The sequence below is a fragment of the Salvelinus sp. IW2-2015 genome, linkage group LG19 (assembly GCF_002910315.2).
Source record: "Salvelinus sp. IW2-2015 linkage group LG19, ASM291031v2, whole genome shotgun sequence".
Lineage (NCBI taxonomy): Eukaryota > Metazoa > Chordata > Actinopteri > Salmoniformes > Salmonidae > Salvelinus > Salvelinus sp. IW2-2015.
In genome coordinates, this window is record NC_036859.1 from 29,183,536 (window position 1) to 29,210,349 (window position 26,814).

General features: G+C 42.6%; 1 protein-coding gene and 1 non-coding gene across 2 annotated transcripts in view; both read left to right on the forward strand.

Annotated features, from left to right (window-relative positions):
* The window catches only part of plppr4a (phospholipid phosphatase related 4a), a 33,621-nt gene extending 8,683 nt beyond the window's left edge, over positions 1-24,938 (forward strand). Inside the window, exons 2-7 of the mRNA XM_024009193.2 lie at positions 941-1,126; positions 6,182-6,311; positions 6,536-6,734; positions 9,937-9,994; positions 11,639-11,812; positions 17,977-24,938. Of these exons, the coding sequence (XP_023864961.1) occupies positions 941-1,126; positions 6,182-6,311; positions 6,536-6,734; positions 9,937-9,994; positions 11,639-11,812; positions 17,977-19,605 (2,376 nt within the window). The 3' untranslated portion in view covers positions 19,606-24,938. The remainder of the gene's footprint in view (positions 1-940; positions 1,127-6,181; positions 6,312-6,535; positions 6,735-9,936; positions 9,995-11,638; positions 11,813-17,976) is intronic.
* Positions 7,937-7,990, forward strand: LOC111979845 (U7 small nuclear RNA). The gene has a single exon (XR_002879381.1). It is a non-coding gene; the product is annotated as a U7 small nuclear RNA (small nuclear RNA).
* Positions 24,939-26,814: the final 1,876 nt, after the last annotated feature.

The following is a 26,814-nucleotide window of genomic DNA, read 5'->3' on the forward strand; positions in this document are numbered from 1 at the left end:
ATTATAGTTTAAAAGTCCTCAGCACTCAGGAAGGATGAGGATCACTCAGGAAAGATGATGATCACTCAGGAAGGATGAGAATTACTCAGGAAGGATGAGGATCACTCAGGAAGGATGAGGATCACTCAGGAAGGATGAGGATCACTCAGGAAAGATGATGATCACTCAGGAAGGATGAGGATCACTCAGGAAAGATGATGATCACTCAGGAAGGATGAGAATTACTCAGGAAGAATGAAGATTTCTGAGGAAGGAAGATGATTACTGAGAATAGATGAGGATTACTCAGGAAGGATAAGGATTACACAGGAAGGATGAGTATCATTCTGGAAGGATTAGGATTACTCAGGTCAAGATAAGGATCACTCAGGAAGGATGAAGATTACTCAGGAAGGATTAGGATTACTCAGGAAGAATGAGGATTACTTAGGAAGGATGTCATTTTGAAGAATAGTGGGTTGTTTTATGGATAGCTTGTCTGACAGCGCTCTAATGTTAGTCTGTTTTCGGTCTGCTGCTTGCCATATGTTCTTAAGACAGCTTCTAACCTTTCCCCCTCTTTGTCTCTCATCTCTCACTCTCTTTCTCTTTCTGTCTCAAATATCTCTCTACCACCCTCCTCTGCTTTATATATCTCTCTCCTATCTTTCTTTTTCTGTCTTCCTCTATCTATCCCCTCATCCTCATCTCTCTGTCTTCCCTACCACTACCCCTCTATAATCTCCCCTCTCTCCTTCTCTCTATCTATCTATCTATATATCTATCTATCTATCTATCTATCTCTCTCTTTCTCTCTCGCTCTCTCTCTCTCTTTCTCTCTTTCTCTCTCTCTCTCTCTCTCTCTGCCTCTCTCGTTCTCTTTCCCCTCTACTCTCTATCTCCCTCCCCTCTCTCTCTCCCTCCCGCCCTCTCTCTTTCCCTCCCCTCTCTCTTCCTCCAGCTTCCCATCCTGGCCTCCTCTGTGGTCAGTCTGTATTTTCTGGAGCTGACAGATGTGTTCAAACCAGTGCGGTCGGGTTACAGCTGCAATGACCGAAGTCTGAGCATGCCCTACATCGAGCCTGCCCAGGAGGCCATCCCCTTCCTCATTCTCTTCAGTCTGGCCTTCGCTGGACCTGCAGCCACGGTCAGTGTAACCACAAATCTCATTCCTGTGGTGGAATTATTGTAATCAAAAGGAGAGACTTTTAGATTYCTTCAAAACAATCAAACTTTATTATTTAATTAGTGCAGTAATGGAGCTGGTCGGTAAACACCCCTGGAGGTGATCACTGAGAAATCAATGAGCGGAWTTGAGCCACAGCATTTTATAGCAAAATCCATCCTCCTGGATGTTCATGACAAACAACAGATGTATGGAATGGGTCACAAGGTTAAGATTTGTATGAAAGATACTTATAATTCACAGAGGACAGTATCTCATTGTGTAAAGACCAGGGTTTGGCCCTGGAGTCATYTCTCCCTGGTACCTTATAGAACAGAAACATTAACTCATGCTCTGGAATCCAGTATCACCCAAAGACATCGTAAATCTTCTAGAGGCTCATCCTCAGTAAAACACACACAGATGAGCAATCTAACAACCCCTTATTCTATTGCATAAAACAACCATTTGATGCAATAACAGCATTATAACATAATCTTGTAATTTCTACCATAATCCCCTATTTTGAGAATTCTCTCAATTTAAAAGAAGATTACAAGATTTAAGAATTGTTACTCACATGTAGAAAATGCATACATTCTTCATAAAACAAGAAGCATGAAAGCAATAACTCATTGCATGTGTTCCTGCACGTGACCRGCTGCTATAGCACTGGCTCAGCCTCCTCCCAAGAAACTTAGCACTGACTCCCATTTCAACCTCCAACACATATTCTAACTATTCTACCAATTTGTCTGGGGAGGTCATGATGCACAGTCACCTGCACGAACCCATGAAGAAAAACAAAAGATGCATACAGATTATGAGGTTCAAAGCTATATCTTCATAGACAGTGAAAAGCACATATTTAATGCATAATGCAGTGCATGCAACAATGGAGTTTAATAAAATAAGCTTTAGTTATCTAGCACACTCCAATGGATCAGCATGGTGGAAATAGCTATTTCCATCCCAGAAACAGAAATTAGCATATCTTGTTGGACAAATCCAGGTAGTGACTCCTGGTTTAAGTAAAACGTTGGTGCCTAATGAACATGACCCAAGACAAGCATCATGATTCCACTATTTATAAAGCAATGCCAATAGATCAAATAGATTAGGATCAGTTTTACTCTCCGGATCAGAGTTCACCCTCTCCATTCACCAGAGCATGCTGAGAATACTGTCAACATCTTTAATTCATAACAGCAGTGTGCTCTTACTCTCAAGGGACCCTAATTGCACTACCAAGGGATCACGTCTAAGGCTTTAGGGCCTGTTTGCTGGCAAACTCACTCAGTCCTSGTTTACTCTCTGTGAGTGTGGATAGTCCCCCTCTAAGGGTTCTATATTTAGTGTACCAGCAAAATTCACTCTTCATATTTCACTTCTAAGGGTTACTCACGGCCAGCATGCCCTTATACTCACTGTGTTCCTTCCAAAGGGTTCATCCACTTATCAGTGATCACATCTTATGGTTTATTCATGCTGAATGAGAGTTCACTCCTAAGGGTTCAGGGARAATCCAAAGGGTTTGCTTACAATGTCTGGGGTTCATTCCCAAAAAGTATCACATTTAATAACTTAGCATTCTCATATACCTGGATTTATCAGAAGGGTTTTCTCCCAAAAGTATGCTCAGATGTGTTTACTCATGCAGATGAATTCGCTCATAGGCAATGGGATCACTTCTGAGGGAAGTGTATGCTCCCTAGAGTTTTTTCTTGAAGAGTGGTTCCGCTTTTAGGGTCTAGTTAAGAACAGGTTTTCATTGTTTTAATATTTAATATCTCACTCTTCCAGAAGTGTTCTGCTCTTGGGTGTAGGGGTCAAGTGTCATCATTTTGCTAAAGGTCATGGTTTTGTAATAGTATCTTCTATAAAGATAACATCTCTATGTTGTTCTGTCTATGGTGTCTTCTGTATTCTATAAACTAGTAATGTGAGGAAATAGCAAACCTTAAGGTGTCTGCGAGACAGTTTCCAATGGACTTTTATGAAAAGTGTTGACCTAAAATATAATGTCCTGATTTTGCTGGTTGATGATCACCCCAAATCTCCATTAATTTGACGTGTTATATTCATACAATTCTCCATTAATTTGACGTGTTATATTCATACAAATCTCCATTAATTTGACGTCTTGTAATCATACAATTCTCCATTAATTTGACGTGTTATATTCATACAAATCTCCAAATTTGACGTTGTTATATTCATACAATTCTCCATTAATTTGACGTGTGATATTCATGAACAATTCTCCATTAATTTGACGTGTCTATATTCATACAATTCTCCATTAATTTGGACGTGTTATATTCATACCATTCTCCGATAATTTTGACGTGTTATTTTCATACAATTCTCCATTAATTTGACGTGTTATATTTAAACAATTCTCCATTAATTTGACGTGTTATATTCATACAATTATCTATTAATTGGACATGTTATATTTGTACAATTCTTAGCATCACTCTGCTGCTGCTCTCTCTCAATGCTCCTCAGCAAAAATTCCTATGACTGCGTCTCGCTCGGCGACACATTCTCTTTCTCTCCTTCGACTGTTATCACCTAGGCAACCTGCGGGGTGGTGCTTCTTGCAGTGTCATGCCTTGTCTTTCAGGCCCGTACAGTTTGGCTGGCGCTGTCAGCTTCGATTGGACTGCCGCCCACCTAGGGCCACTGTCAGAACTTCAACACAGGCAGACAGAGGGACAGACAGAAARACAGACAGACAGATTTTATGACTTATAAAACAGCTTCCCAGTGAAGGGTTTTCTTGTTTTTGTTTATGCTTGAWTGACTTGGTTTTGATGTTTGGTCGAAACACACAGATTACACTTGGTTTCTCTATGTTGCTTTCTTTGACTTTAGCTATGACGACGTTATCGCACTATGACACTGGCTTCGCAGGCAACTTGRATACGGTTCAGATATTTAGCTGCGACTTGTAATCTAATTCCTTTGTTGAGAAGAAATAGGTCACTAGGTCATCTTTAGTATTACACACAAAAACTACAGACAGCTATATAATACAAAGCCATACTAAAAACCTTTCAGTATAATGGCTTTGCCTCTAGCAGCATRTTCTATGATGGTTAATGCAACTCCTATCGCTCTCCTTGAGTCATTAACTTCATATTGGGTCCCTTCTTTAAGAAATGCAGTATCATCTATATAACATCACTACACTGCAGCAGGAGATATGATTGCCTTGACTATATATACTGCCTGTTTAATTTGTTCCCACTCACTGATCCTTTCTTCATTAAAGTAAATGCAGGCAATGCCCTATTAAATGTCATGTGCCTCCTACTGTGCTGAACACAGACGTTAATCTGTACAGTATAGGCTATACAGTAGTAATTGATCCTAGAATCAAAATAAAAAAACATAGGCTGTTAAAGAACAGTAACAAAATTTGACAATGAGTACTAAGTTGTTCAGAGAGGGCGTGCCTATGTGCCAAGTGAAATCTCACACGCTGGTTAGATGGTTCGACCCAGATGTTTAGTGTTTCCACACAGGTCAGTTGTTTCTCCCCAGCAGGTGAGATGGTACGTGCTAGCTGTCTAAGGTTTGTCTCAGCTATCATCCTGTTGTAACAAATCTCTACCTCAGCATGGCGTCAGGTGTCACAGGCAGACAGTTAGCATAGCTGCACCACATGCAGACAGTTAGTGTAGTTGCCCCACAAGCAGACAGTTAGTGTAGCTGCCCCACAGGCAGACAGTTAGTGTAGCTGCCCCACAGGCAGACAGTAGAAAAGTAGTTGCCCCACAAGCAGACAGTTAGCGTAGTTGCCCCACAAGTAGGCAGTTAGCGTAAGCTGCCCCACAGGCAGACATATAGTGTAGCTGCCCCACAGGCAGACATTTAGTGTAGCTGCCCACAGGCAGACAGTTATGTGTAGCTGCCCCACAGGCAGACAGTTAGCGTAGCTGCCCACAGGCAGACAGTTAGTGTAGCTGCCCCACAGGCAGACAGTTAGCGTAGTTGCCCCACAGGCAGACAGTTAGTGTAGCTGCCCCACAGGCAGACAGTTAGCGTAGCTGCCCCACAGGCAGACAGTTAGTGTAGCTGCCCCACAGCCATGCAGTTAGCGTAGCTGCCCCACAGGCAGACAGTTAGCGTAGCTGCCCCACAGGCAGACAGTTAGCGTAGCTACCTCACATGCAGACAGTTAGCGTAGCTGCCCCACAGGCAGGCAGTTAGTGTAGCTGCCCCACAGGCAGACAGGTAGCGTAGCTGCTCCATAGGCAGACAGTTAGTGTAGCTGCCCCACAGCCATGCAGTTAGTGTAGCTGCCCCACAGGCAGACAGTTAGCGTAGCTGCCCCATAGGCAGACAGTTAGCGTAGCTACCTCACATGCAAGACAGTTAGCGTAGCTGCCCCACAGGCACAGGTTAGCGTAGCTGCCCCACAGGCAGACAGTTAGCGTAGCTGCTCCATAGGCAGACAGTTAGCGTAGCTTGCCCCACATGCAGACAGTTAGTGTAGCTGCCCCCACAGGCAGACAGTTAGGCGTAGTTGCCCAACAGGCAAGGACAGTTAGCGTAGCTGCCCCACAGGCAGACAGTTTAGCGTAGCTGCCCCACAGGCAGACAGTTAGCGTAGCTGCCCCACAGGCAGACAGTTAGCGTAGCTGCCCCACAGGCAGACAGTTAGTGTAGCTGCTTCAATGTCAGGCTGTCAGTGTAGCTGCCTCATTGTCAGGCTGTCAGTGTAGTTGCCTCATAGGCCCATACTGTAGTTGTTTTAGCTGATTCACAAGCAGAAGGCTTAGGTGGTGGAGCAGCACTGCATTGACTTTAGCTATCTCTCCTTCCCTAACAGCTGCTGCTATCCACAGGCAACTCATAACTGAGATTATGAATAATTTATCTGTCAGTTAGTGTCATTGCTATTTAAATTCCAGTCAATTCAGGAATGGAATTGCACTCCTATTAATAAATTATTTGGTCCAATTATTCAACATACAGGAATTAAACCCTCACTCTGTCTGTCCTTTCTGTCAAATCTCTCCGTAGATAATGATAGGAGAAGGTATCCTGTATTGCTGTCTGTCCAGGAAAAAGAATGGGGTCAAAACAGAGGCCAATATCAATGCAGCCGGCTGCAATTTCAACTCGTATATACGGCGAGCTGTTCGGTTTGTTGGTAAGTTTTGGTATTTTCTCAATCATGACATTTTGAAAAACATATGGTGTATCTCACTTCACAAAACATACACTCTGTGGGGCCTGTGTAGTGAACAGCCACATGTTTTGTATAGTGTTTTGTCTTTTGGTGATTAGCTGAGTAATATCTCCCTTGCTCTCCCTCTTTCTGTCCCCACCTTTGCGGGTTGTCTCTCCCCTCATCCTCCCATCTCTCTCTACCAGGGGTCCATGTATTTGGCTTATGCATCACGGCTCTCATCACTGACATCATCCAGCTGTCGACGGGTTACCACGCCCCCTACTTCCTGACAGTGTGTAAACCCAACTACACCACGCTCAACATGACCTGTGACGACAGTTCCTTCATCATAGAGGACATCTGTTCTGATGGAGCAGACCCAGCCGTCATCAACTCTGGCAGGTCAGAGTGCAGATCTAGGATAATTTTTGCGTTAATAAATAAGTAATAATAAATAAGATTACATGGACAGGGAAAATCTGATCCTAGATCAGAATTCCTACCCTGAGACAGTTTATGGACACGGGCCCAGTAAACCAGACTGTTCTGAAAATGTATTTAAAATATGCATAGAGATTTGAATGCAATATCACCCTCAGGAGAAACTATATGGTTGGTAGAACATGTGGTTGACCATGGCAGTAAGCATTTATGAATAATCTCCACTGTGTCTGTGGAAACAGGTGTAGGGTGAAGTTGCACCTAGACCAGGGGTGGGCAAAATACGACCCGCGGGAAGTATGACTATTTTTATTTGAAGGGGGGAGGTATTATTAAAAAAACACTCCACTCTTGAATGTCTAAAACTTGACAGAAAGTATGTTGAAATTATAATGGACCTGTATATTTTAAAATAACTGCCCTTTTTCTGGCATGCAAATTGCTTTTGATGAACAAATCAGCCCAAATAAAAATCTGTGCGGCCCTCCGCTAAATTTTGAAATCCTGATGTGGCCTCTTCAGCCAAAACATTTGCCCACCCCTGCCCTAGACAGTTTTGTATTTCCCCCACTAATGGTTACGATTAGGACTAGTGGAGGGGAAGCTGATCCTAGATTTGAACCTAGAGCAAACTTAACCTTGGAGCTTGTGAACACAGGCTCTGAAACTGTGCTTTCTAAGTGGCCTGCAAGGTCATCTCTAGTGGGTTACCACAGATGGTCATTAGCATACCTCTGTAATGTAGTAAAGTTTGAAACAGTATACAGTGCCTTCAGAAAGTAAAAAATATTGTAGTAGTATACAGAAACTGTAGTATACTGTAGGATACTTTACTACACACTGTAGTATCCCTCGATCATGTGTAGTACTTATTATAGAATGTTGTATTATACTGTAAAATACTATACTAAACACTACAGTATTATACACAAAATAAAATATCTGAAAAAACAAAACAGTCCGCATAAACACTAAAAGACTATAGTAAATACTGCAGTATTTAATTTGCATTTACTCTGCTCATTCCACTCCCCCATATCCCAATTTGTGCCATCCGTAGATGAGAAACCTGCATGCCAAGTATAGACAATATATTGTGTCCCCTGTAGGTTATAGAAAAGAGGAGAAGCTATGAACTATCCATTCAGACCTACTGCTTATGGAAGATTTGCTCTTTTAGTATTTCTTCAGTAGGTTTCCTCAAGGAGAAAGCCCCCCCACTTCTATGCCAAAGATAATAAAACAAAAACACTTTAGTAAATACTACAGTAATGTCCCCAAAAACACTAAAGTAAATAGCACAGTATACTGTACTACAGTCTGCAAAAACACAACAATAAATAGTACAGTATACTACAGTCCGCAAAAAACTAGAGTAAATATTACAGTATACTACAGTGTGCAAAAATACTACAATAATTTCTATAGTATACACTACAATTTCTTTAACTACAGTATTTTTACTATAGTAAACTGTAATACTACAGTATACTACAGTAAATATTGTAGACTTCAGTCTGCAAAAAAAATAAAGTGAACACTTTGTATGTGGGATGACGTGGAAACAACGTTGATTCAACCAGTTTTTTCCCAGTAGAATGTTACAAAATGCTCATTAGCAATGTTAATAACAGTGTAATGTTAAGAACAGTGTAATGTTAAGAACAGTGTAATGTTAAATAAGTGGATATATGTTAATAACAGTGTAATGTTAATAACAGTGTAATGTTGAATAACAGTGTAATGTTAAGCAGGTCATGTTAATAACAAGGTAATGTTAAGAACAGTGTAATGTTAATAAGGGTAATGTTAGGTAATGTAATAAACAGTAATGTTTAAGTGGTTAATACCAGTGTTGTTATGGTTTTTAACAGGTAATGTTAATAACAGGGTAATGTTAATCAGTGAAATGTTAAGAAGTGTAATGTTAATAACAGTGTAATGTTAGAACAGTGTAATGTTAATACAGGGTAATGTTAATAACAGGGTAATGTTAATACAGTGTAATGTTAATAACAGGGTAAGTTAATAACAGTGTAATGTTAATAACAGGGTTAATGTTAATAACAGTGGTAAATGTTAATTACAGTGAAAATGTTAAGAACAGTGTAATGTTAAGAACAAGTCGTGTAATGTTAAGAACAGTGTAATGTTAATAACAGGGTAATGTTAAGAACAGTGTAATGTTAAGAACAGTGTAATGTTAAGAACAGTGTAATGTTTAATAACAGGGTAATGTTAATAACAGCTCTAGCTTGCGGAAAAACACCCATAGTAGCCTCTACCTCAGGAGTGACTCACTACCAGTCTCAGAGACATTAGTTTGTTAAAGGCACTTAATGTCTCCACTCTCTACCAAGTCACTGGCTTAACCTAATGAATACTGTGTCTGACTCACTGAACAATGTAGCAGTCCTAGCTACGGTCTGCTGGTACCGCAATGAGAAGAGAGCGAGGAAAACTGAAGATGGCGTTTCTACAACCCACTCAGTTCATCCCTCGTGCACTTACGAAACAGGGAATGTTGTGTCAGACCAGCCTGCACCCACACACAGCCCAGGCAGCCGAGCGTTTCACAGCTATCATTTTCAGATCTTACCACGGCTGTCACTTCCTGTTACTCATCAATATGCGGAATGTATACTGTGTGTCTTCTGTTCTGTCCAGCCTCTCATGAAGGGAAGTTTGCCTGTTATAATTTGCACTAACTATGGCATCGATATTAGAAAGTACCTCAGTTGTCAGATAAAACTCGCTTTTAAGTCCTTTAAGAGTGCTATTTTTGTATTGTACAAATGATGCAGGGTTTGGAAAACTCTAGTAGACAAGTGGGTCTGGACCATAGACAAATGGTGGCTATAGCACAGCCCTGAAATCATATTGGTCGTCATTCAATTATTAAAGTAAATAAAGGGCTATTTGTTGACTTTATTCCTTGCTGGCAAGCTAGCTCAGGCTTGGTTTATAACAAAAGCCTGCTGTGCGTATGTGCTCAAACTGCTTATAATATGGTCAGTGATTTGAGGGGCAAATAAAACCAACTCACTGCTGTGGCAATGCGATCATGGGTTGTACCCTTTACGGTGGATTTAATTTTAGAGTCTGTCTCACTATCTCTCAAGCAGAAGATTAAAATGTCTGTCTCCCTCCCCTGTCGTTCTAGGAAGTCCTTTCCCTCGCAGCATGCTACTCTGGCCGCCTTCGCTGCTGTCTATATCTCTGTAAGTAATCCAGCTACAAGCACACACGCACACACACACACATACTGTAGGGGTACACACGCATCCAAGTGCACTGGATGCTGCTCTACGATGATTTTCACTGTATTTCCTGCAGTCAAATAACAAAATCACCCTCTAGAGGCCTCATGGGTGGAATGTTATTCATATTTATCGTAATTTCATAATTAATCAACATGATAAAAATAAGAAAACGCAGGAAATCTGGTGTTTATGTCAAACGGTTTTGTTATATTTAATTATTCTGTGATGTACACTACATGACCATGACCTACATGACCTGCTCGTCTCATTCCAAAATCATGGGCATTAATATGAAGTTGGTCCCCCCTTTGCTGCTTTAACAGCCTCCACGCTTCTATGGAGGCTTTCCTCTAGATGTTGGAACATTGCTGCGGGGACTTGCTTCCATTCAGCCACAGGAGCATTAGTGAGGTCGGGCACTGATGTTGGCCGATTAGACCTGGCTTGCAGTCGGCGTTCCAATTCATCCCGAAGGTGTTCGATGGGGTTGAGGTCAGGACTCTGTAGAGGCCAGTCAAGTTCTTCCACACCGATCTCAACAAACCATTTCTATATGGACCTCTCTTTGTGCATTGTCATACTGAAACAGCAAAGCACCTTCCCCAAACTGTTGCCACAAAGTTGGAAGCACAGAATTGTCTAGAATGTAATTGTATGCTGTAGCGTTAAGATTTCTCTTCGCTTGAATTAAGGGGCCTAGCCCGATCAATGGAAAACAGCCCAAGACCATTGTTCCTCCTCCACCAAACTTTACAGTTGGCACTATGCATTAAGGCAGGTAGCGCTCTCCGGCTGAGACGATGTTGCTCTTAGACATTTCCACTTCACAATAACAGCACTTAGAGTTGACAGGGGCAGCTCCAGCAGGGCAGAAATTTGAGAAACTGACTTGCTGGAAAGGTGGCATCCTATGACGGTGCCACGTTGAAAGTCACTGAGCACTTCAGTAAGACCATTCTACTGCCAATGTTTGTCTATGGAGATTGCATGGCTGTGTGCTCGCTTGTCAGCAATGGGTGTGGCTGAAATAGCCGAATCCACTCATTTGAAGGGGTGTCTACATACATACATTGTATATATATGGTGTATATAAAGTGTATATAAAGTGTAATATTGGGATGCAAACTCAAAATACATTTCAACTCTATATCTGACATGGTACAAGCCCATAACCATGTGTGTGAGGTCTATACTTTTTTTTCAAAGTAGATTGGTTTAAGACTACCAATAAACACTCCATGTGACGCTGATTCAGCCCACTGCAGTAAAAGGTTGTAATGTTCTCCAAAACATGAGTCATCCTTGTAATGATTGAATTGGACTGCAGTCGTAATGCAAATCAAGTGTCGAACAAGGGGCTACCTCCGTTTGAAGTTAAAAGTCCTTTGTTTATAGTATATTGATTCCAGGCCTCTCTACAGACAAGAACAATTTGTTCAGAGTAGAATCCTTAATTAAACTGGATATACAGTGTCTATAGATAACTGTATAGAAGACAGCTGAATTATTAGCTGTACGTAATCCATTCCAGGAAGTCTTTAGTTAGTTAGTTGGTGACTTCCTGATATGGATGCCAGAGTGTATCGCTCCTCTCTTCTCCAGATGTACTTCAACGCGACGTTGACAGAATCCTCCAAGCTGCTGAAGCCCCTGTTGGTCTTCTCCTTCATCATGGGTGGCATCATCTGTGGGCTGACCCGCATCATCCAGTTCAAGAACCACGCCATCGACGTCTACTGTGGCTTCCTCATCGGAGGAGGGATCGCCGTCTACCTGGTGAGATGCTCTAGTAGATCTCTAGTAGAGCTACAGATGCCGTATCTTAATTTGATCATGCTGTTGTTGCAGGAATTTACCTGCACAGCAGGAAATGCACATTTGTAGTCCATTTGAGGTATAAAAAGGCTAATTTCCCCTTAAAAATGTCAGACTTGATTAGCCATAACAAATATTTTATCACCCCCCCCCAAAAAAGTATATTAATTATAATCCATTTATAGTCTACAGGATTATTTTCCTTTTGTGAGAAACTGGGTCAAATTAAGGTACAGCATCTGCAGTACATCTCAAGTAAATCTAGTATATCTCCATTAGATCACTGATCTTCTAAGTCTTGGTCCATGGACACTACCTGGTGATACACTCTACTATTGTAGATGTAGGCTGCTCTGCCAGTAGCACCATATCCCCTATAAAGGGCACTATGTTTTCTGGTCAAAATAAGTGGACTATATAGGGGAAATGGTGCCATTTCGGACACATCCCTAGGCTCTTCAGTCCTGGTCCTGGAGACCGACAGGAGGTGCAGGTTTTTGTTCTAGTCCATGTTGTAACATACCTGGCTGATACATCTAGTCAATGAAATAACAGGTCAAATTGATTAATTGAATTAGGTGTGTTAGCACTGGGATAGAACAAAAGCCTGCATACCCGATAGCTCACTAGGACCAGGTTTGGAGAGCACTAATCTAAAGATGAATCTTATTGAAACCATTCAAACGAAGGAGCTGATCTTGGACTTCAGGAGACAGCAGAGGGAGAACGCCCCTATATACATCCACGGGGCCACAGTGCAGTAGGTGAAAAGCTTCAAGTTCCTCTGTGTACATTTCACTGACAATCTGGAAATGGTCCACCCACAAAGACAGTGTGGTGAAGAAGGCACAACAGGGGCTCTTCAACCTCAGGAGGCTGAAGAAATTCGGCTTGGCCCCTTAGACCCTCACAAACTTCTACTGATGCACCATTGAGAACATCCTGTTGGGCTGAATCCCCGCCTGGTACGGCAGCTGCACAGCCTGCAAGCGCTGGGCTCTCCAGAGGGTGGTACTGTCTTCCCAACGCATCACCGGGGGCACACTACCTGCCCTCCAGGACATCTACAGCACCCGATGTCACAAGAAGGCCAAAAAGATCATCAAGGACATCAACCGCCCGATGCCCAGCCTGTTCAGCCCTCTATCATCCAGAAGGCGAGGTCAGTACAGGTGCATCAATGTTGGGACCGAGAGACTGAAAAACAGCTTATATCTAAAGGCCATCAGATTGTTAAATAGACATCAATAGCCGGCTTCCACCCAGTACCCTGACCTGAACTTAGTCACTGTCACTAGCCGACTACCACCCGGTCACTCTACTATGCATCTTAGAGGCTGCTGCCCTATGTACATAGACATGGAACAGTGGTCACTTTAATAATGTCTACATACTGTTTTACTCATTTCATATGCATATACTGTATTCTGGTCAAAGCCATCCTATTCAACTATTGCTGGATACAGTTGAAGTCTGAAGTTTACATACACCTTATCCAAATACATTTAAACTCAGTTTTTCACAATTCCTGACATTTAATCCTAGTAACAATTCCCTGTCTTAGGTCAATTAGGATCACCACTTTTTTTAAGAATGTGAAATGTCAGAATAATAGTAGAGAGAATGATTTATTTCATCACATTCCCAGTGGGTCAGAAGTTTACATACACTCAATTAGTATTTAGTAGCATTTCCTTTCAATTGTTGAACTTGGGTCAAACGTTTCGGGTAGCTTTCCACAAGCTTCCCACAGTGAGTTGGGTGAATTTTGGCCCATTCCTCCTGACAGAGCTGGTGTAACTGAGTCAGGTTTGTAGGCCTTCTTGCTCGCACACGCTTTTTCAGTTCTGCCCACAAATTTTCTATAGGAATGAGGTCAGGGCTTTGTGATGGCCACTCCAATACCTTGACTTTGTTGTCCTTAAGCCATTTTTCCAATGACCCCAAGTGTGCTTGGGGTCATTGTCCATTTGGAAGACCCATTTGTGACCAAGCAGTAACTTCCTGACTGATCTCTTGAGATGTTGCTTCAATATATCCACATAATTTTCCTGCATCATGATGCCATCTATTTTGTGAAGTGCACCAGTTCCTCCTGCAGCAAAGCACCCCCACACCATGATGCTGCCACCCCCGTGCTTCACGGTTGGGATGGTGTTCTTCGGCTTGCAAGCCTCCCCCTTTTTCCTCCAAACATAACGATGTTACGGTGTTATGGCCAAACAGTTMTATTTTTGTTTCATCAGACCAGAGGACATTTCTCCAAAAAGTAAGATCTTTGTCCCCATGTGTAGTTGCAAACCGTAGTCTGGCTATTTTATGGCGGTTTTGGAGCAGTGGCATCTTCCTTGCTGAGCGGCCTTTCAGGTTATGTCGACTCATTTTACTGTGGATGTAGATACTTTTGTACCTGTTTCCTCCAGCATCTTCACAAGGTCCTTTGCTGATGTTCTGTGATTGATTTGCACTTTTCGCACCAAAGTACGTTCATCTCTATGAGACAGAACGCGTCTCCTTACTGAGTGGTAGGACGGCTACGTGGTCCCATGGTGTTTATTCTTGCATACTATTGTTTGTATTGATGAACGTAGTACCTTCAGGCATTTGGAAATTGCTCCCAAGGATGAACCAGACTTGTGGAGGTCTACAATGTTTTTTCTGAGGTCTTGGCTGATTTCTTTAGATTTTCCCATGATGTCAATCAAAGAGGCACTGAGTTTGAAGGTAGGCCTTGAAATACATCCACAGGTACACCTCCAATTGACTCAAATACTGTCAATTTGTCACGTCCATCATTAGGAGAAAGAGAAGAGGACCAAAATGTAGCGTGGTGTGTATTCATTTTAATTAGAATACTTGAAACCAAGAACAAAACAATAAACCGACAAATGAACGAAGACGCACCAGTCCCGAATAGTGAACACCAAACACAGGAACAGGAACAATCACCCACAACCCACAATACAAAACAGGCTACCTAAATATGGCTCCCAATCAGAGACAACGACAAACACCTGCCTCTGATTGAGAACCATATCAGGCCAAACACATAGAAATAGACAAACTAGACAAACAACATAGAATACCCACTCAGATCACACCCTGACCAAACAAAACATAGAAACATACAAAGCAAACTATGGTCAGGGCGTGACACAATTAGCCTTTCAGAAGCTTCTAAAGCCATGACATCATTTTCTGGAATTGTCCAAGCTTTTTAAAGACACAGTCAACTTAGTGTATGCAAACTTCTGACCCACTGGAATTGTGATACAGTGGATTATAAGTGAAATAATCTGTCTGTAAACAATTGTTGGAAAAATGACTTGTGTCATGCACAAAGTTGATGTCCTAACCGACTTGCCAAAACTATAGTTTGTTAACAAGAAATTTGTGGGGTTGAAAAACTATTTTTAATGACACCAACCTAAGTGAATGTAAACTTCCGACTTCAACTGTATATACTGTATTTATACTCTGGACTCCGACATTGCTTGTCCTAATATTATATATTTCTTAATTCCATTTGTGTGAATTGTTGTGAATTGTTAGATATTACTGCAATGTCGGAGCTAGGAACACAAGCATTTTGCTACATCTGCATTAACATCTGCTAAATTACATTTGATTTGATTTGATTATTCTCTGATATAAGGTGATATAAAATTGTCTGTCTGTATATTGATGGATGTAATGAATATTGACATGTTTCGCTATCTTGTTTGTTGAGTCCTGTTGTGCTTTTGTATAGGGTGTTAGAGATATTCAATTATCTTTATGAATGAGAACAGGATGCACTAGTTTTGAGCAATATGTTTCATGCTATTATAAACTCAGCAAAAAAAGAAACGTCCTCTCACTGTCAACTGCGTTTATTTTCAGCAAACTTAACATGTGTAAATATTTGTATGAACATAACAATATTCAGCAACAGAGACATAAACTGAACAAGTTACACAGACATGTGACTAACAGAAATGGAATAATGTGTCCCTGAACAAAGGGAGGGTCAAAATCAAAAGTAACAGTCAGTATCTGGTGTGGCCACCAGCTGCATTAAGTACTGCAATGCATCTCCTCCTCATGGACTGCACCAGATTTGCCAGTTCTTGCTGTGAGATGTTACCCCACTCTTCCACCAAGGCACCTGCAAGTTCCTGGACATTTCTGGGGGGAATGGCCCTAGCCCTCACCCTCCGATCCAACAGGTCCCAGACATGCTCAATAGTATTGAGATCCGGGCTCTTCGCTGGTCATGGCAGAACACTGACATTCCTGTCTTGCAGGAAATCGCGCACAGATCGAGCAGTATGGCTGGTGACATTGTCATGCTGGAGGGTCATGTCAGGATGAGCCTGCAAGAAGGGTACCACGTGAGGGAGGAGGATGTCTTCCCTGTAACGTACAGCGTTGAGATTGCCGGCAATGACAACAAGCTCCGTCCGATGATGCTGTGACACACCACCCCAGACCATGATGGACCCTCCATCTCCAAATCGATCCCGCTCCAGAGTACAGGCCTCAGTGTAACGCTCATTCCTTTGACGATAAATGCGAATCCGACCATCAACCCTGGTGAGACAAACCGCAACTCTTCAGTGAAGAGCACTTTTTGCCAGTCCTGTCTGGTCCAGCGACGGTGGATTTGTGCCCATAGGTGACGTTGTTGCCGGTGATGTCTGGTGAGGACCTGCCTTACAACAGGCCTACAAGCCCTCAGTCCAGCCTCTCTCAGCCTATTGCAGACAGTCTGAGCACTGATGGAGGGATTGTGCGTTCCTGGTGTAACTCGGGCAGTTGTTGTTGCCATCCTGTACCTGTTCCGCAGGTGTGATGTTCGGATGTACCGATCCTGTGCAGGTGTTGTTACACGTGGACTGCCACTGCGAGGACGATCAGTTGTCCGTCCTGTCTGCCTGTAGCACTGTCTTAGGCGTCTCACAGTACACACATTGTAATTTATTGCCCTGGCCACATCTGCAGTCCTCATGCCTCCTTGCATCATGTCTAAGGCTCGTTCAGGCAGGTGAGAAGGGACCCTGGGCATCTTTCTTTTGGTGTTTTTCGGAGTCAGTAGAAAGGCCTCTTTAGTGTCCTAAGTTTTCATAACTGTTACCTTAATTGTCTACCGTCTATAAGTTGTTAGTGTCTTAACGACCGTTCCACAGGTGCATGTTCATTAATTGTTTATGGTTCATTGAACTAGCATGGGAAACAGTGTTTAAACCCTTTATAATGAAGATCTGTGAAGTTATTTGGATTTTTACTAATTATCTTTGAAAGACAGGGTCCTGAAAAAGGGACGTTTCTTTTTTTCCTGAGTTTATGAGTGTATCAATGTTTGAACATTATTTAAATATTGTAGGCTAAATGGTAAGTAGGCTATACGGTAATGGAAATGTGAGAAAATGAAATGTGCATTGAATTAGCTTAATGTGCAGGTACATAACATGATTACGATTGGGAAAGATACTGTCCCTTTCAGCAATGTGCTGTAAAATCCACTTCCATCTTTGACTGTACTGAATCATAGCAAGTTATAAATACCACATATGCACATCCCACACACACACGACACACCGCCTACACACACCCATGCAATATCCTCACATTTAATATTCTTCAATCAGAGGTGCTTGAGGCTATGATTGTGGCTATGATCGTGCTACTGGTAATTTACCCCAACAGTATGGCAGTTCAGACTGCATTCTATCTAACTCAATGACCAAGACAAATCTACTGCCACAATCTTGCAGTCCTCCTGTTGAACAAATGGCTCTTGGCTCTTGGTTGGGCTATTTATGTCTTATTGTGTCAGATACTGTATATTCACTGTGCTTCAATAGTGCTTGAAAAAACGTCATGGAATCCTGGAATTTTATACTAATGTCTGTCTCGAGACGCCTAAGACCATTTTGTTATAGGTAGATATAGACATAGTAGGAATAGAAAGGTAGGTAGAGGTAATTCAGGATAGGTCATTCAACCTATAATGAATGCTGTCTTCCCAAAAGAGACTTATTTTAGACAGTTGTAGGTAGATAGATACAGTAGGTAGAGGTAGATATAGGTTATAGATAAGTTGAACCAATAATGAATGCTGTCATGGTCTCTCCTCTTCTCAGGGTCTGTATGCAGTGGGTAACTTCCAGCCCAGTGAGGACACATCCAGACAGCAACCCCAGCCTCCCCCGCTCCGCGAGCCCCCCAGGAGCAACACTGTGCCCAACGTCAGCCAGAATGCAGGTCGCCACCTGCAGCTCAACAGCCTCAACAGCATGAACAGCCTAAATAGCGTGAGCGCCGCCGACGGCCTCACCGCGGCCCACCCCGAGACCATCCTGACCCGAGTGCCCTCCTGCCGTGAGTCCAGCTCCCTGAATAATCTGAAGAGGGCCAGCGCCGACTTGGAGTGCATCACCCCGCCGAGTCCCATGGGTAAACAGGACTGTCTGGTGACCTTTAACAGTAGCACGTTACCCAGGTCACATGGTGGCTCACTACCCGAGGAGCACCGCGTCCCTCGCCGCCACGCCAGCATCCACTCCTCCATGGACTCCACGCGCTCCAAGCAGCTGCTGTCTCAGTGGAAGAGCAAGAACGAGAACCGCAAGCTCTCTCTTCAGGTGATGGACAGTGGGGTGGTGGTGGGACGCCACCATTCAACGTCCTCCTCCTCCTCGCCTCAGAGGACCATGGAGCTGAGGTGCAGCTCTGAGCCRTCCGCCATGGGCCTGGAGGCKGAGYTCCGTGCTCAGGGACACATCCCCGCCCAGTACATGAAGCTGGCAGCYAGCAYCGTGCCRCTGTCCAACCACCTCCCYCACAAYGGGGGCAGCAGYGGCCTGGCWGSGGGGGCCCGCGTSTCCATCCAGTCCCGGCCAGGCTCCTCCCAGCTCGTCCACATCCCAGAGGAGACGCAGGAGCACGTCAACAGCGGCACCTCCAGTAGGGAGGACGAGGATGATGACGACAGGGAGGATAACTATGGCGGCGGTGGGATTCCTTGTGGGGGAGGCTCGGTTCGCTCCAAGTGGCTGAAGGACGGCGCCCCCTGCAGGACTAACAGTCTAACTAACCAGCCACGCATCATGCAGGTCATCACCATGTCCAAGCAGCAGGGTCTGCTTCAGCACGGCAGCCCCAAGAGCTCCGAGGACGGCAGCGTGGTCAGCTGCACAGGCTCCATCCAGTACAAGGCCCTGATGGACCAGGAGCCCGGCCAAGGGATCGTGAGGGTGGAGGCCCATCCAGAGAACAAGCCTGTGATCAAGCCTCCGGACGGCAGTGGCTCCTGGAGGTGGAAGCCCCAGGAGCAGCGTGGCAGCATCCGCCAGGCCTTCGAGCTCAACGACCTCAACCGCGACTCGGAGAGCTGCGACTCGCTCAAGGACGGCTACGGCTCCTTCGATGGCAGAAGGAGCCAGACGGGCACCGACACCGGCAGCGAGCGCGACAGTGGCGGTGGGGGAGGCGGTCACCCACACGTCCACCACCCTCACTACCACCACCATCACCACCCCCACCAAGGCATCACCACCATCCGTGTGACCCCTGTGGAGGGACTAGGAGGAGGAAGCGAGGCCGCCTCCGAGACCCTCTCCATCGCCTCCAGCAGGGAGTCCACCCTGCGGAGAAAAGGCAACATCATCCTGCTCCCGGATAGAGGTCAGAGTCCAGACAACTCCAGGAACTATTTCAAAGGGACATCGCCCACACCGCCCCCCACCCTGGGACTGGCCTATAGAGAGTGAACAGCTGCCCCAGTCAGCCCTTACCCTTACCGCCCATGTGGTGGCCTATCTGTCCCCCCATGAGTGGCCTTCTACACTGGGTCTAGTCTGGAACCCACAATAAGACCATTGAACACATTCAGCTACGACTGTAAATTATCAAATCCATCATGGATTCAGTGGTGTTAACTGGGCTGGCTTAACTTTTCCAGTGCCATTCTAAAGGTCATCATTCATTAGCTAGCTCAGTGTGTCTAGTACAGGAAGGCCACTACAGTGTTTTTCCATTCTGCAAAAATCAGATTTTTTTTGTTTTCAGCAGTTTATTGTTAGACTTGGTTTGATAGGACCGGATTAAATGTATTGGTGTGTGTTCTTTGAGAAATGCAGTAAAAAAAATATATATTTTAAACATTAAATAATTAAGTAAGCTTTATGTGACAGATTTTTGAGTGCAAACCCATTACACCTCTTTGTTTGTCTGAATTCGCAGGTTTTACACACCAGCCGCGCCATGGTTCTTTACACACAATGGTCCTTTAAGAATGCAGGAGATGCTGGAATAATCGCCACAAAGTCATTTTGCGCACACCTTTCAACCCTTATTTCATTACATAAACTTTCATCCATTTGACAAGCACAAGTACTAACTCTTTTAATACAATGGCTATAGTGGTTTGAACTTCGAATTTGATACTATTTGTTATCAACCTGCAAGAGCCTTTGATGGCAATGAACCGTGCAAGTTATTTATTAAGTTGATGGACATGATGTTTTCTAGGCCTTTTCCATTGATGTTCTGTGCTCTTTCTCAGCAACATATAAATATCCTTGTGTAATGTGACCGTGATTGGGTGTTGCACTGCATAGCAACGCTGGAGGGGCTTTTCATAAGACCACTTTCATACATACAGTACCATGACAATTGTGAAAAGAAATGTTTATATTTTTTGCTATGTACATATTTATAGTTCTCCGATTGATCTGCAACAATATTCAGATGTCTTCATTGGCTTATTAATAATTATTGATAGTCTATTTTAACAAATATGTGTTCATTCAATGTTGTTGTTTTTAGAACTTTTGCGGGATATGAATTGGTTTGGCAGGTGATTTATAACAGAGCAATGTTTTAAGAAATCACCAAATATTATCCATGGGTTGCAAAATTCCGTTAACTTTCCCCAAATTCCCGGGTTGTCCAGAAATCCTGGTTGACTTCCCTCACGACTCCAGGGTTCTTCCAACTGGGATTTCCGTAAAACCTGGGAATTTGGGGAAAATTAACAGAATTTTGCAACCCTAATTATCGCTGTGAACACACCAGTTTTTCCCTGTGCTTTATCCACACATTGTATCCCTCGAACAGTATAACATGCTTTTCTTAGCTTACAAGGGCATCAAATGAAGTATGTTAATAGACTACCAGAGGCAGTGGATACAGTATGTAAGACAATATATTTCTAGGGGCAGTGGATACAGTATGTAAGATAATTGCTTACCAGGAGCAGTGGATACAGTACCTTAATCAAATTAGTATTGCTTAAAGACTGGAAATTCAAGAGGGACTTTACACTTTGCATCCTGTATTGCCTTTGAAGAAGTATACTAACAAGTATTCGCTGTTTTTTGATACAGTGACATTTTTCCTATTAGCAACCTGTATGGTAGTTTAAGAAAATGTTAGTTTTTTCTGCAAAATGTTTAACAGCTGTACAAGTTGTTAATGCTACTTACTGTGCACTCAAATCATTTTTAAGTAAATGTATCTATTGATGAGTGACATAAAAGGGAAAACGCTCTCGGCAGAGGCTGCTCTTCCTGGTTCATTGATATGCGCACAATAATTGATTTAATTGTCCAGTTTGATTTTCCTGATTGGACAATGTGGCAGCAAAGCCTGTGCTGGGAACTTTGGTTGCTGTTAGATCAAAATCAATCATACATTAGTGTTCCTTGGGCTATAATGAACCATGCATGATTCAGGACTGAGGAGAGGTKGTATAATGGCAATAGCATCCCTCTCCCTCCCACAAGAGAACAGTAAACACGTAAGTCATACTCAGTATCCAGCACTGTAATTCTAACATTACTCTATGTGAGGATCCCTATGTGTGTTATATGCTGCCATTGAACAATATAATTATTCAATGAAAACCTTTCAATGATCTTTATCCAGTTTGTTGTGCAAAGGTAGGGCCATTCAACAATACAGTACATATAGTATACTACGCTGCAGAGGAAGCTGGTGGGAGGAGCTATAGGAGGATGTGCTCATTGTAATGACTGGAATGGAATAAATGGAACGGTATCAAACACATCAAACATATGGAAACCATTGTTTTCATTCCAGCCATTACAATGAGCCCGTCCTCATATAGCTCCTCCCACCAGCCTCTGATATGCTGATACCTTTATAATAGTGCCAAGAGCTTACTGTTCATATACATCAGGGGTCTCAAAGCCATTTCACCCGGGTCCACATTCTGTCTTTAATGAGGTTAAATCAAGGTTAGACAACATAAAATGGTCTTGTGGGCCGTCAGTTTGAGATCCCTGATATACAGTGCTATGTGCATAGAACCCTACCTTTACTCATGACACCTGAGATAGCTACAATAGTGTTTACACTCGTTTTTACAGTGGTCATGCCAGTTGCATTTGGATTACCAAGATAATTCATGTAGAAAGAGGAGGAAGGGAAGCGCTAAGGTACACAATAGTAAATTTGGTAGACAGAAGGTGCTCTTTGGTAAAAAGGGTAAATTGGTCATCAAAAAGAAAGGAGGACCAAGGCACTCTTCATATAATTAATTAAAATGCCTTTATTCGTATGGCATGTTCATGTTAAATCCGACGCGTTTCGGCTGCATGGACTTCGTCAGGGAGTACAAAAAAATAATACAATGTCCTCTTTTGAACAGCTTTTCCAAWTAGCCCTAATTAGAAGAGGGAGTGGTTACAAAATTGATTGGACACACCTAGTAAGCAATACTATACACATTAAAAAGGGAAATACTGAAGCTATGTTATCATAAAAATACAACTCCAAGCTAGAAGTATCAGGACACTTAGAAAGGTAGTTCTAACGTTAAATATGACTGGGAGAAGTGTATTGAGAAGTGTAATTAGCTTGTTTGTGTTTGTACCAGAGGTTGAAACTGAAATTATTTTCCAACCGTTTTGTTCTGAACAGAACCAACCATTCTTTTTCTTGTTCCTTTCCACTGTTCCGACCAGCAAAATAAAGTTCTGAACCGGTTCAAACCCCAAAAATTGTTCATATCGTTCATTTCTGTTCCTTTTTAAACCTCTGAAATCAAAGTTAAAAATATATATTTAAATTACTTCATCAATCAGTGGATAGAGCAGCTTGCTATGRAGCTATAGGTGTTTACATTGGACAGACAACTGTAGGGTGCGAGATGCGACTGAAATTTTGCGGGTARGGAGAGAACAAGAGAGGGTGGAGGAGGAGGCTTGGCTTGAAACACTGGGCATCTTGTTAAGACATGCATGATGCATGATTAGGCCTACAGAATTGTACCTACGTAGAAGGGGCTTCTATGGAGGAACATTGAATGTCTTTGAACTTCCGAGAATTGGCTTAACGTTGGACCAGAGCTAGCTAGCAAGCGTGTGTGTGCAGAGCGACACCAGAATAATAAATAACAAACACGTCTTACCTTTTTGTAGTTAATAAATCCAATGTGACATGTATTTACTATAGTATCCTTAACTAGCATTGAAAAAGTGAATCCATTCTTCTCCAATTAAAAATGTTTCTCCCTAATTTATGAATCACGCTAGTAATGTCAGTAGGCTGCAGTAGCCTATGCTTCAGAGGGTAGGGGCAGGTAGCCTACACACGTACACACACAGGCAAAGATTTTCAGCTGGGTCTCCCGAGTGGCATGGTGGTCTAAGGTACTGCATCGCAGTGCTAGCTGTGCCACTAGTGATTCTGAGTTTGAGTCCAGGCTCTGTCGCAGCCAGCCGTGACCGGGAGACCCATGGGGCGGCGCACAATTGGCCCAGCGTCGTCCGAGGTAGGGGAGGGTTTGGCCGGATGGGATGTCCTTGTCCCATCGCGCACTAGAGACTCCTGTGGCGGGCCAGGCGCAGTGCACGCTGACACGGTCACCAGGTGTACGGTGTTTCCTCCGACACATTAGTGYSGSWGGCTTCCGTGTTAAGTGGGCATTGTGTCAAGAAGCAGTGCGGCTTGGTTGTGTTTCGGAGGACGCACGGCTATCGACCTTCGCCTCTCTCGAGTCCGTACAGGAGTTGCAGCGATGAGACAAGACTGTAACTACCAATTGGATACCACAAAGTAAAAAAAATAATAATAATGTAAGACTTTCAGCTGGCAGTCAGGCAGACACTGGAATATGTTTCTGAGTGACAGAGTGAGGGCTTTGCATAGGCACTTTGTAGCATTTTTGTGGGACAGAAAAAAAATGCTTGGAGCATAAAATAACGTTATTAAACGGTTCCCATCCTTTTAAAATAAGAGTTATGTTCCGGAACAGTATAAATCACTTTCATTCCCGGTTCTGATTCTGTTYCTTGAAAAATGTTGTTCATTTCCAGTTTTCGGTTCTGTTYCCTGAGCTGGTTCCAATACCTGGTTTGTACACAATAATACAAAAGTAAGATTGGATGTATAAAATGTAGATATTGTTGAAAATTTCTATCAATAATCAAGGTTTTCTTTTTTTTMATTGAAACTGAATTGATATTATATAAATATTACACATATTTTTTACGCCTCAAAGGGTATATTAGCAGCGACAACTGAAGGGAAAAAGTTGTATATTTTCCTGTATACTTGTACCTACCATGATGGCTTTAAACTGTGGTCATATCTGCATGGTAATTTGATATGTACTGTATCCAAAGGCTTATTTTCTGTATATGACACCTTTTGAAAGTTATGGCTGGTACCTTGATTTATACCTACTCAATTCATCAATCAACCAATTGATTAACTCTTCATTCTTTCTATCACTGTAAATACAATCTTTGTAACTTTGCCATGCAGACAAAGCTGTTACAGTGTAGAGTAGGTAGGACAACATATCTACAGAAAGAAATCAGGTTTGGCAGAAGAAGATGTTTGACGTTTAGGCAGAGGATGTATTTGTATAGAGTTGAGAGCATAGAAATAGAATTTATAGAAATATAATCTAGTCATTATATTTYCATGGTTGCTAGGTCAGTTGGCTTTATTATACATCTGTAACATTGGCCTGTGTGCATTCAGAATAGACGTGGTGATTGGTGGATAGCGTTGTTGCTAACGAAACAGAAGTCTCAGTCAGAAGTCACTCTGTATTTCACCATTCTATGAGGTCGACAATGTCTAAATATTGAAATAAATGTTTGATATCAAACTAGAGAAAGGTTTGTTGATGGTGATGTATTTTTCTGTCTCACTCTGTGTCACAGAGATGCATAGTGAWATAATATACTTTTGTCTCACAGGTATACATTGTGGTGTAATGGTATATCTCTGCATCACAATAACATTTTGTGATGTCATTTTTCTGTGTCACAGAATCAAATTCTTTGTGATGTGATTTCTCTGTGTAACAGCAGGACCTAATTATGACATCACTGTCACGGTTGTCGTAAGAACTGKACCAAGGCGCAGMGTACGTAGAGTTCCACATCTTTATTATCAAGTGAAACTTAAGCAAAACAAAAACAATAAACGAACAACGAAACGTGACTACGTGGTGCACACGTGGTGCACAAACACAAAATTATGTGGGAAACATAGCTACGTAAATATGATCCCCAATTAGAGGCAACGATTACCAGCTGCCTCTAATTGGGAACCWAACCAAAACACCAACATAGAAATTTTAAACTAGAACACCCCCTCGTCACGCCCTGACCTACTACACCATAGAGAAACAAGGGCTCTCTATGGTCAGGGCGTGACAATCACTGTGTCATGATACATAGTTATGTAATTTCTCTGTATTGCAGAGGCACAGTGTGATGTAATTTTTTTGTGCTACAGAATTACAAGGTGATATAATTTTTCTGTCACAAAGGCATATTGTGATATTATTTCTCTGTGTCACAGAGGCACATCATAATGTAATTTATCCCTGTCACACAGGCATTTCAAACTTTCAGGTCACTGTGGCACAGAAGCACATACAGTATGTTGACATGTAAGGCCTTTTCACACTGCATTGTTCTTAGCCCCAGGCTAGCTTAGCCCCAGGCTAAGACTGGTCCTGGGCTAGCTTATCCTGTGTTCACACAAGCATTTGTTAACCTGGCGCTAAGCTTTAGCYCTAGGCTAAGGATTCACACTTGTATTCCAAAGCCCTGGGCTAACGGACAAACACAATATGCGACCAACAATCTATCTCTGCCATGCAACCAATGTTATAAGTAAGGCATTTATTAACAAATGATGTCCTCTTGCTTCTAGCCTAGCATTTGATTTCCAACAGTGATGGTTTGTAAACCTTGCTGTCTGCCTTTCTGACCTCAGAAACAATTTCTCACTTTTGAAATGCAATCTTGCCCATGTACGGAGAATGCTGTGCACGAACGAGACAAACTTTTCTGATCCATGCAAAATCCTGCAACAATATTATTATCATGRATAGCTATATCTAATTAAATGTCAATAGAAAAGCAATGAAAATAGACACTTATTTTGCTGCTCTTCCAACTGTAGAGTTTGTGACTTCAGTTGACTAGCTAGCTATGTGAGAAGACATTAGCCATCCTGCATAGCAACTATTTTTGTCAGCTATAGCAACCAGTGTATTTGCACAGATGAAAGTATTGTATTTTTTTGTCAGGTTTTTATCCTCAGATGGAAAGATTAAATAGTATAGCTACATTTACTTATCAAAATGGCTGCAGAACGCATCACAATCATATTCAAATTAAGTGAAAGTGCAGCTTTTGTGATTGGACAGTGAAAATGATATGTGTTGTTCTTGACCCCGTTTCACACTGCTTCATCCATAAACAATGGTGATCCTCTTCACTGCCATGACTTGTTCAAGCCTCTGCATTTCCATGACCCCACAGTCAATATTGACTGTTCACCCCTTAACATCCTATTTTTCACTCTTTATAATTACTAATTAATAGCATTGCTGTATATATGAAACACATGCGTGTGTGGACATGTGATGGTGGAAATGGGCCTAGTTATCACGGCACAGAGAGAGAGAGAGAGAGAGAGAGAGA